General features: G+C 39.4%; 1 protein-coding gene across 5 annotated transcripts in view; it reads right to left on the bottom strand.

Moving 5' to 3' along the window:
- Positions 1–1,931: 1,931 nt before the first annotated feature.
- The window catches only part of nedd4l (NEDD4 like E3 ubiquitin protein ligase), a 40,047-nt gene continuing 31,578 nt past the window's right edge, over positions 1,932–10,400 (bottom strand). For all 5 annotated transcript variants that reach the window (XM_070849965.1, XM_070849967.1, XM_070849966.1 and 2 more), the window contains 14 exons: positions 9,627–9,681; positions 9,063–9,121; positions 8,587–8,652; positions 7,743–7,972; positions 6,662–6,783; positions 6,473–6,543; positions 6,254–6,349; positions 6,066–6,139; positions 5,851–5,911; positions 5,657–5,716; positions 5,403–5,510; positions 4,713–4,809; positions 4,394–4,466; positions 1,932–3,882 (listed from right to left, as the gene is read on the bottom strand). In XM_070849965.1, coding sequence (XP_070706066.1) covers positions 3,780–3,882; positions 4,394–4,466; positions 4,713–4,809; positions 5,403–5,510; positions 5,657–5,716; positions 5,851–5,911; positions 6,066–6,139; positions 6,254–6,349; positions 6,473–6,543; positions 6,662–6,783; positions 7,743–7,972; positions 8,587–8,652; positions 9,063–9,121; positions 9,627–9,681 — 1,275 coding nt within the window. In that variant the 3' untranslated portion in view covers positions 1,932–3,779. The remainder of the gene's footprint in view (positions 3,883–4,393; positions 4,467–4,712; positions 4,810–5,402; positions 5,511–5,656; positions 5,717–5,850; positions 5,912–6,065; positions 6,140–6,253; positions 6,350–6,472; positions 6,544–6,661; positions 6,784–7,742; positions 7,973–8,586; positions 8,653–9,062; positions 9,122–9,626; positions 9,682–10,400) is intronic.

Here is a 10,400-nt window from a genome sequence, read left to right as displayed (position 1 = left end):
AAGAGGGCCTTAATACCAAGGTTTCACTGAAAGTCAGCGTTAGCCGAATTTGAACAGACTTAGGTAACGGTTCCTGACAGCAGATATGGACACTGGAAAATGCGTATAATAAGATATGGAGTTTGGTGGAGTTAAGGGGCCATAAAGTCATCTAGGTGCACAACCAGTGGGCAGGGTTTGGAGTAAAAGTAGACTCTCATAAATTTAAAGCAATTCAAAGAGTCAACACGCTTACATTTTTGTCATGTGTTTATTTCACTAGGTAAATCAAAGAATAAAAGAATGTTGAGGAAAAATTGCGACGGTACTGTGTTTAGAATACTAAACACAGAGAGTGTCCAAATTCTTAGTTAATAGTTAATAGATAGAAACATGGATCTATCCCCAAGGATCGTTTCAGAATAACAATCTAGGACAGATTATGATGGGTGTCACTCTGCTCACTTTTCACCCTCTAAAGCCCTGATGTTAAATCACTGAGGGGGTATCAGGGGTACCCCCTGGTCTACGTGTGCACTTCAGTTATTGCTGTGGCTCAATTTTCATAAAAGATTCCATTTGCAAACCTCTCATCACAAAATGCTCTGTTCCTACTGTGGTCTCAAAATCTAGAACAAAAACAAAAAATTACGCACCTGTACACATTAAATTAAGTGGACATTATAAAATAACGCTTTCAAAGCAGGAATTAGTTAGTTACTTTCATTTTATTTATTGAATATGCTGTATTACTGTAAATATAGATAATCTGGTGTCTGACTCTTCGAGCTATTGCAGCTACCTGTATTTTAATCATTCAACATAAAGTTAGCTACAGTGAAGTAATACTGTAGTGCTGGAAATCATATAAGATTTTAACGCAATTTACACAACTGTGACAGTCACTCACTAGACTGCAACATTTTAAAGGTATTCAAAAGGAGGCCTTGGCGCTCACTTACAAGTAAGAATTTAGCAAGTCATTTCTTTTTTATTAAGCTCTAACGGATGTTATGAAAAAAAAAGCCTTTAAAAGCAAAACCTTTTCAGGTTTGCCCACACGAGACCTAGCAAAGGGACAAATATTAAAGCATGATTAGAATGTTTTCAACCTATTATCATCCACTTCTTACAGGCTTCTGTAAGGTCAGTTCTATTGAGACTTGTGGTAAAATGTATTCTCATTTGCACTTTGAGCAGATGGAATGTTCGAAGGTGGATCTAAAGAAGAGTTGGCTCCTGGTTTGTTTGTGACCAGATTGAGGGTAGCAGAACTTGATAAAATGTCCCTGGACCGGCAGGGTGGCTTTTATTTGCTCGTCCTTGGAGCTGATAACTCCTAGATTGCGATTGTGTGAATGAACTGAGGTCCCTTCACCACACCACGTGCGCACACACACACAACAAACGCATACAAAGAGAGAGAGAGAGACATTGCTGAGTTGTAAGTCTCAGTAATGTCTCAAGACAGGTGCTCTGAAAAGTGATTTTAGTGCTGAGTACGTGGATGTCAGGACATTGTGCAAAGGCTGGCTGGATTTCAAGAATCCATTTCTAATGTGCATGACTTAAAACAATTCCCCTCAACAGCAGCACCTGTCCTCAGGATATTATTCAAGATGATACATTGTACTACATGACTTTTTTTAAGCATTTTAAATCATGCAGCTGCTCGTGTGGAGCTTATTACATATACAGTATACATGCTGTTGAATAGGTTTGTCATTAAAATGCATCCCACGTTTGAATTTTAGCAAGTAACTGGTGCCTAATGGGGTCTAATCAATGTAAGGTGTAAAAGTACAATATTTTGCTCTGAAATGCAGCGGTTAATTTGTTACTTTGCACCAAAAGAGTTTCATATTTGTTATGTTAAAAAGAAATCAATAGTTTACAGTTTCAGTGACGTCTTTTCCACTTAACGTCCAGTCATATTAACTGAAACAACAAACTCTGAGAAGTTTCATTTTTATTTGACTGAAGTTAAATGAACCACAAGGAGTTGCAGAGAGTGGTGGAATCTTTAACAAAAGTGATATTTCCTGTAATTCATTTAAAAAACAAAAAACGTCTAAAAAAAAAACAACAAAAAAGGACTACTCTTTACGGAGTCAGTTTGAGAGGTGGGATCACAGGAGGGAGGAAATACAAGGGAGGAAAAGAGGGAGAAAAGGGACAAAAGAAGAGAGAAAACAGAATACTAAAAGGATGTGAAGTCTCTGCTTCACAGCTGTTAACTTTTTCTACCTTAGCAGCAGCCCAGATTTACAGACTATTTATATTGCACCAGGTAAGTGCTCCGAATGGAAGAAAAAAAAAAAAAAAGAATCACATTCAAGTTAATGACAAAAGACATACAATAGGTGACATGACCTCAGAGTGATCTATAAAGTGCCCTTTAGGTTCAATGGTGTTAGAAAAAGGAGAGAGAAACAAAAACATAAAAAAGAAAAAACATTTTTTCTTTGTAGGAAACGTGCTGCTTTATATTCAGTGGCAATCACAGCTTTTCTCTCAAACACCCGCACACGCACACAGCTTCATTTTAGTGTTGTTGATCAGTAATACTTCTGTTAAATGTAGTTCATACATATATTTATATATCATGAAAGAACTTAAAATGTGGGGTTTTTTTCCGAGAACAATTTACAGCATTATGAACAGCAACAGGCATGAGAATATTAATATAATCATGACACAAACATCTCAGAGAAACTATACCCCAGTTTTTAGTTTTCCATTCTCGACCTCGAGACCGATTACACGCCCAAATTACTACGATGTAGTCCAAGCAAACACAAGATACAGTTTCATGCTGCTTTCATAGCACTACAATAAAAACCATTTTATTCAACACATTTGCTATCACCGTAACAAATGATATGGATTAATTACTTCCCAGACTAGCCAGATTTACACCTCACACACCATGTCATATAGAATTGTCAAAATAGTAAACAACATTGTTCATCAGTACAAATACATTGAGAGTATTTTCCTGTAAGGATTATACCAATGATTTAAAATAAAAATCTGTTCCATGATGACAAAAACTATAAAAATCATCTTTGGGGATTATTTCATCCCCCATTCTTGAATCTTTACCAGTGGGTAAAAAAAAACAAAACAAAAACAAAAGGTTATTCTATAAAAGGCTGCAGTGGCGATCTCTGATCACGCAACATCTAGACAAGGCTCTATGGAGGGGTGTGGCCGATTTCCTGAAATGTGATTGGCTAGCATTCCTAAGGTAATCTGGTGTTGGTCTAAGGATTTGAGAGAGTTGTGATCATAGTGCCATTGCAGTTTCTCAGAGAAATAGTGCATGTAGGAGCCAGATTAAGGCCATGCTAAGACCCTTCAACTGAAGGGTGCTTGAATACTGTGCTATAGTGTACATAAAGGAGCTATTGAAATGCATTAGTGTTTTCCAGCACTGTAGATTTTCACAGGACAAGGGTAGAAGGGAAAGAAACAGCAGATCAGGGGCCAGCTCTCGTCACACATCGCTCATGCCTGTGGATAATAGATTTCAGCATCAACTCAGCGACTTTGCCTTTCTTTCCCCAGCACCTTTAAGGAGTGACCTACCCGCACTGAAAAGATATAAAGACGTAGGCATATTGGCTCGACTAATCGCTGTACAGTTTCAAATCACCATGCTGTGGAGATGGCTCACAGCCGGGCAATACAGTACAACATGCTCGCACAGAACTGCTACAGCAGCTGGTTTGACATCCCTGTGGCTTTTTGTTTTGTTTCGTTTTATTGTTGGTTGGATGCAATCAAAGGCTGCTGTTTTAGTCGACACCCTCGAAGCCCTGCGCATTCTCCACAGCCATGAGGAGTTTCTCTCTCAGGTCTTCAAAAGAATCGTAGGTGGGAAGATCCAAGCGGTTGAAACTGGGAAGAAGAATTGATTAACAAATTACAAACACGTACACGGCATTTGGAGCTGTATTTTTGCATTCTGAAAACAAACTAATTGACTCGTATATGCCATGCTAGCAGCACGGCTCCATGGACAGAAATCTCAATCTGTCCATTTTGATCCAGACTAAAAGCATCTCAACAACTACTGGATGAGATTTGCCATGAAGTTTTGTGCTCATATTAACGTTTCCCTTCGAATGTACGCTAATAACTATAGTGATGTCCTGATTGTTCCTTCAGCGCCACCATGAAGTTCACCTTTGTGAACTGCCTCAACAACTATTGGCTGGACTGCCACAAAATTGCTCCTCATGTTTCCCTTGGTATGAAATCTAATAACTTTAGTGATCCCCTGACTGATCCTCCCTTTAGCTCAAAGCATTGCTGTGACTAACTACAGCATGGCTGTAGACTCTTGAGAGATGTTTTTTCCTGTGTGTGTGTGTGTGTGTGTGTGTGTGTGTGTGTAGTAGTGACATACCATGTGTGAGCTCTTGGCAATTTATCTGGTGTTCCCCACTGCTCGATTGTGAACAGCTGAGGACCGTTAGAGCCTGGCACAAAAGGAAAGATAATTATGATGACACAATTATGATGAGATGTAGGACTACTTTTATTACTACATTCAATTGGAAATGCAACCGTTGCCTCATGTTTTCCACGGAAAGCTAATTTAGTGTAAATGTTACATAAAGCTCAACACTTGCAGTTTCACCAGATAATACATGTTATCAAAGTAAAGAACTGGTGCTATTATATGAGCAGGAAATAAAGAAAACTTATCTGGTGAGGTTACGTACCATAAAGCTCAGCAAAGCCATTCATGGGGACTCGTGACGTTCCCGTAACAAACTGGAGGAGACGGATCCTCTTTTCAGCATCCATCAATAGGACAACCTGATGAGAGACAGAGTGACAAATGCTTAATCTGTCGACACAGAAAAGAAGAGAAGCAGCAAAACATTTGCAGTTTAGCCATTCAACCATTTAACCTGTGTGTGTGTGTGTGTGTAAGAAAACCTTAAAACCAGAGAAAGGAAAAACATGACAGCACAAATTCAAACAGAAGCTGTTTGAGCCAGTTAACTTTAATCAGATGACATGACACTGTTGTCTACGTTTGTGGGCACACGTCTACACACACAAATTACAGCTTGTGTTTGTTGTTTGCTATCTGACTGTATTTGTGTGTGTGACAAGTCAAGACAAATGATAACCAGGGCGGGTGTTACTTTAGGCTCTTTCATCAGAGCAAACAAGCCTGTTCTTCCAAACAGACTTTGATCTACAAAAGCGGGGCCAGCAGGCTGGATGGCGGGAAAGATGCTTGGAGCCAACGTTTCTTATGAAATATCCAACTTCCATGACTAATGTGTAGCAACATGTTGCTGACAATTTCCGCAGTGCATGTTTGTGGAAAAAACCTGTTGTGTGTATGAGTGTTTTAGTTGCATGTGCTGAGCCTGTGTGAGGGTGTATCACAGACGTACCTTCCAGAACCACTGTATGACAGGATGGTTGGGACAGTAGCCGTTCTTGTAAACAGTGTGCTGTCTCCAGTCGTTGACGTCGACGTCACCCAGCCCGCACATAAGCAGCTACAGAGACAGAAGGCATTCACAGCCATTTCCACTTTCCATCCCAACACAGAATTCTCATTGCACAGAAGAGTAATGTGCACAGATATGATAATCGGAGGAGAGGGTTTCAGATTGGTGCTACTGATTGAATGAAGAGTCCATACCTCCAGTTCGTTTTCATCAAAAATCTTGATCAGATCGATGAGAATGAGTTCAGTGAAGCCCTGAAATTAAAAAAAGAGAAAATTAAAACATAATTCTGATTAAAAGTTTAAGTCAAGCAACCCAAGGGCATGCCAATCCGAAGCCTGTGGTCACATTGCCCCCTGGTGGCCACTGTATTATTGCAAATAAATACCTCCAAGAAGGCGTTCATCTGCTTCTGGACCCGATTGACAAACCTCCATTGGATGACCAGGCTGTCAGTGGGAAGATTATCGACATATGAACACAAAAACAAGTTTTGGGAAGGTTTAAGATTCATGTTTAACAATGACTATCATAAAACTAACGCCTGCATGTGTTCCTACAAAGTCAAAAAGGATGAAAGAAATACGTTGATCATGTCCTTACTCTATGTATTCCTTTTTGTTCTCATTGGTGACGACCATATCTGAGCCGCTGGGCTTCAGGTCAACCTGGTACGTCTGAGAAAGAAAACCACAATAAAAAGAGAAAGGCCAGGGCACCCAGCTACTTTAACACAATTGAAATAAGGGGATTTTAGTGGATTCAAAGTGAGTAATTTCGGGCTTACGCACCTGTCCAAAGTTGTCCTCATCAATGCAAAACCTCAGGTCCAGCTCAGTGGGATCATTCTCCAGAATCCACTTGAGAGAATTGTAGTATTCACTGTCCTGCAGGGATGCAATGCAGAGACGTTAATTGCTAAACAGAAAGACAATTAAGACATTCATTGTGAGACTGAAGGACTACGAATTACATACTTTTTAAATAATTTAGGAGGTATGAGACCTTACCACAGACTCCATGTCTTTAAGGGAGATTTGTTTTCCCAGCATCATCTTATAAAAGGGTCGGATGAAAAAACCTAAGAATGCAGAAGACAACACTGTGCTATAACAGTACGTGTGGCAAAATACAACTAGGAGAATTCTTTTCAGTACATTTGTAATATCAAAGACAGACTCCAACATAAAGCCGCTTACCATCCAGTAGTTTTCCATGAAACACAGCCATTCCTGCCACACGTCCAATGAACTTGAAATAGGAGAGGTGATCCTCATTGCACAGGCCAGAGTTGGGATTGATTTGGAGAGTGTAGTTGTCCCTGCACAGGGGAAGACAGACATTTCCATGGTTTAATGGTTAGGTTATTCAGTAATGCTCAGAGGAGTGAGTAGTACCAATAGGTTTATTTCTCCTTGGCCTTTTGCTTACAAAAACCTTAGAGGTATATTGACTGAAAGGTCAATGTTACTTGCTGATGGAAGCTATGAAAAGAGGAAATGTACAAGAAATTAGTGTGGAAAATCTGGTAATTTCTTAAAAAATTGCTAATTGTAATCAAGTCTTTTTATCTCATATTGCAAAAGCCTCTTCAAATATCAAAAAATTGTGTGACATGTCACAAGAGTAAGATTTTTGTTTTTATCCAACCAGGAGAAAACACACAAGTGGAGACAGAAAAGTTCGAGGTGGATGCTAAGCTCTAACGCTTTTCATTTAACTGCAGCTGCAGGTTAAAACTAAATAATAAAAATTGCTGATGAATAATAACAATGCAGTTTAATTTTAAAGCAAACCTGGGGTACAAACTAGGGTTCATTTTTCTTATTTCCTTGCCCTTTCAACAGCTCGATTATTACTTATCTATTTGTCATTACCTTTGCCCTAGATGGCAAAAACGAGAAAGACTCAAATGAGTCAACATCTATTAACAATGGTGCCAAGAAAATAACAAGATACGGCACTTTAATTGTCTTAACATGTACTGTATGTGGGAAACGTTTGGTCCAGGATGGCTTTTTGAATGACAGGAAAAGTTAATCAAAGTTAAAGGAAACTTAACAAGCCTTACAGGGAAACAATAGGGCAGCTCTGCCCCTTGCTAAGCTTTGAGAAAAAAAGCCAAATAAATATACGAGCGGAGAAAGCTTTGTCCATGCCCACATAGCATGGTTCCTATGTCATATCCTGCTAAATGCCTCAAGGGTTTAATCCTCTCTCATCAGTTACAGGCAGCTCTGTAAATCTACAGCAAACTCACATGAACAAGCGCAGACTTACGTGGCAGAGTATTCAAACAGGCCGTAGTAAGGGTTGAACATCTCCTTAGATAAGAGGAAGAACCACTCTCTGGCCACGCCACCATAGTCCAATCCTTTCTCTGATTCAAACTCAATCCAAAGCCGTGCCTTCAGAACATCAGGCCTCTTTAGGGACATGATTCGACGGTATGACTCTTCGAAGATGTTGTTCCTGTGTAACTTCATCTCAAATCGATTGGGGATGTCAGCCTGGAATAAATGAAAAACAATAATGTGCTGAATACAGGCAAAATTAAATTACATTTTAATTGGTTCGGGTAAAGTGGAAGATAATAGAAAAATGAGAAAAAGTCAAAGTGGTTGATTAGTTTCTAGAGGGATGGCAAAGCCTATTAGTACATCTAATAAAGAAATGTGTTTGCTGTGTGAAAACAAAGACATAACCCTCAGTATGTTAATCATGCTTGTTGACTTTAAACATCCCCTAACACAAGATTGACATATAAAAGCCAAAATATCAGTATGCTCATGCAAGATTAGATTCCAGCATCAGGAGACAACACAACAACTAAACACAGACAATAACCTTAATAATTCTGCACTTTTACCAAGTGTTAATCATAGAAAAAATGTGAAATGATTCAATGAATATTTAACATGCAATAAAAATGTCAAACTCAGGCAGTGTCAAGACAGCGTGACGAAAGTTGCAATCAAGCATAATCACAGACAACCAATGGAAACAAATTAGACTGCCTTTTTCTGCAAGGAGAAGCTGTGAAGTTTTGACCACATGTAACTTTGGTTATGCAAAACAAGAACTGGAAAAGACAAAGATATGTACTTTAAAAATCAATTCTTACCGGTTTCTTTAATTTCTTCCTGAAGTAGTCGTATTTCTGCTTGAATTCTCTGGAATAGGGGACAGCCTGCACAGGCAACAAACAATGCACACGGGACTCAAGAAATGGTCAAAAACTCCAATATTCGATCGATGTTCTTATAAACATGTGACTTGTGGTGGACAAGTTGTAACGGGAAAACTAAATATGCTTCTATTTCTTGTTTAACACCAAAAACTACATAGAGTGTAACTTGTGAGGGGAGCTGGCAATGAGAGAACGATATCTGAAGTGGTACACAGAATAGCACAAAGGTGTTGGCATGTTCGGTGATAACAGCAGTAACAAAGTGATTCATCTTTGTTGTACATTGGTGTTGGTGATTGTGGCCGACAGACAGAGCCACAACGTTAAAAGAAGAACTTGTTTCCGTGTTGCAACACTGCTGCGGCAGAGACTCTTTGTAGTAATGGGGCAGTTAAGAGGAAACTACTCACGGGTCCTGTGATAGCTGGACTCTGCAGACGAGGGTCCTCCCACTGTGTGTTCTTTGTATCTGTATCAAACAAACACACTTTAGGAAATAATAAGACCTAAATCTGATCATTTATTAGGCAAAAATCCAAACATTTGCTTGTTTCCAGCTTTTTTCTGTTCTAAAATCATTGTAAATTGAATATCTTTGGATGTGTGGACTCTGAGTCAGACAAAAATAGTCATCTGAACACGCCGCCTTTGGCCCTGAGAAATGTAAAGGGCAATTTATAAACTAAACAATTACTCCAAGAAAAAAATGAACACATCAATCAAGAACACATTTCAAACCTCGGCTATTTCACTACATCAGGCCATCATACAAAACATTTTAAAAAAGGATGGCCTGTCAACTGAGTTTCTGCTGTAATAGAGGAGGTGCTTTACTATCCCTGACACTGAAAAATCTGTGACTGAACTATAACCACTAGACAGTATAAAAGGTAACTAAGAAAAAGGCTTGAAACTAAGACACATGACCAAATACAAGCATGGGGGAGATAGAAAGTAGGCAGATGATGTCTTACTGTGGTCAATGTAGAAGGTGCGTCCATCTGAATGAACTCTTTCTTCCCATCCAGGCTAAAAAAAAAAAAAAGAGAGGAAGAGTGAGAAAAAGAGGCCCATTCACTCTTAGATAGCACAATTAAACAGGCCATGCTCAAATAGTAATTTAAATCCATTCACTTTTTTTTTCCTTTTTTAATCTATATTTGATTGAACTTTATTGACCATTAAATGGTCCAAACACTGACAGCCCAGCACTGCAGGCGAGACAAGCTCAATCAAACACCACAAAGGAACTGAAAGGATTTTCTCTCCTATTTGAGTCATGTCTGAGTCATCAGCAAGGCAGGGATACGACCACAACATGAAGGTTAATCACCACTACTAGTTCAAACCAGTACACCACCACTGACACGGTGATCACTCAGTACAGTGTCACAGGCCACACACATTCATACAGCACCAGCAGTCAGGCAATCGAAAAAAAAAAAAATCACAGTAGATTGAGAGTCAAGGGGGTAGGGACAGGGGCTGAGTCTGACAATCTGTGAAACAGGGTGTACCTACAGTGTGTGTGTCTCTAAGTACACTGCTACTACTTGAGTGAAGAGACTAGATTGAGAAGTTGATAATACATGCAGCAAACAGCCAGTTCCTTCCTCTAACATACATGTAGCTCCTTTTGCTTCTCTTGAAAGCTTCATCCCTCCCTCTGCCCCTTATTCAACCATGTTCTCCTCCGTCAGCCCTTCTTCTTCATTCTCCTTCTCTCTCTAAACAAAATGCCCTGTGGA

The sequence above is a fragment of the Pempheris klunzingeri genome, chromosome 19 (genome assembly GCF_042242105.1).
Source record: "Pempheris klunzingeri isolate RE-2024b chromosome 19, fPemKlu1.hap1, whole genome shotgun sequence".
NCBI lineage: Eukaryota > Metazoa > Chordata > Actinopteri > Acropomatiformes > Pempheridae > Pempheris > Pempheris klunzingeri.
This window is presented reverse-complemented; position numbering and strand designations above follow the sequence as displayed.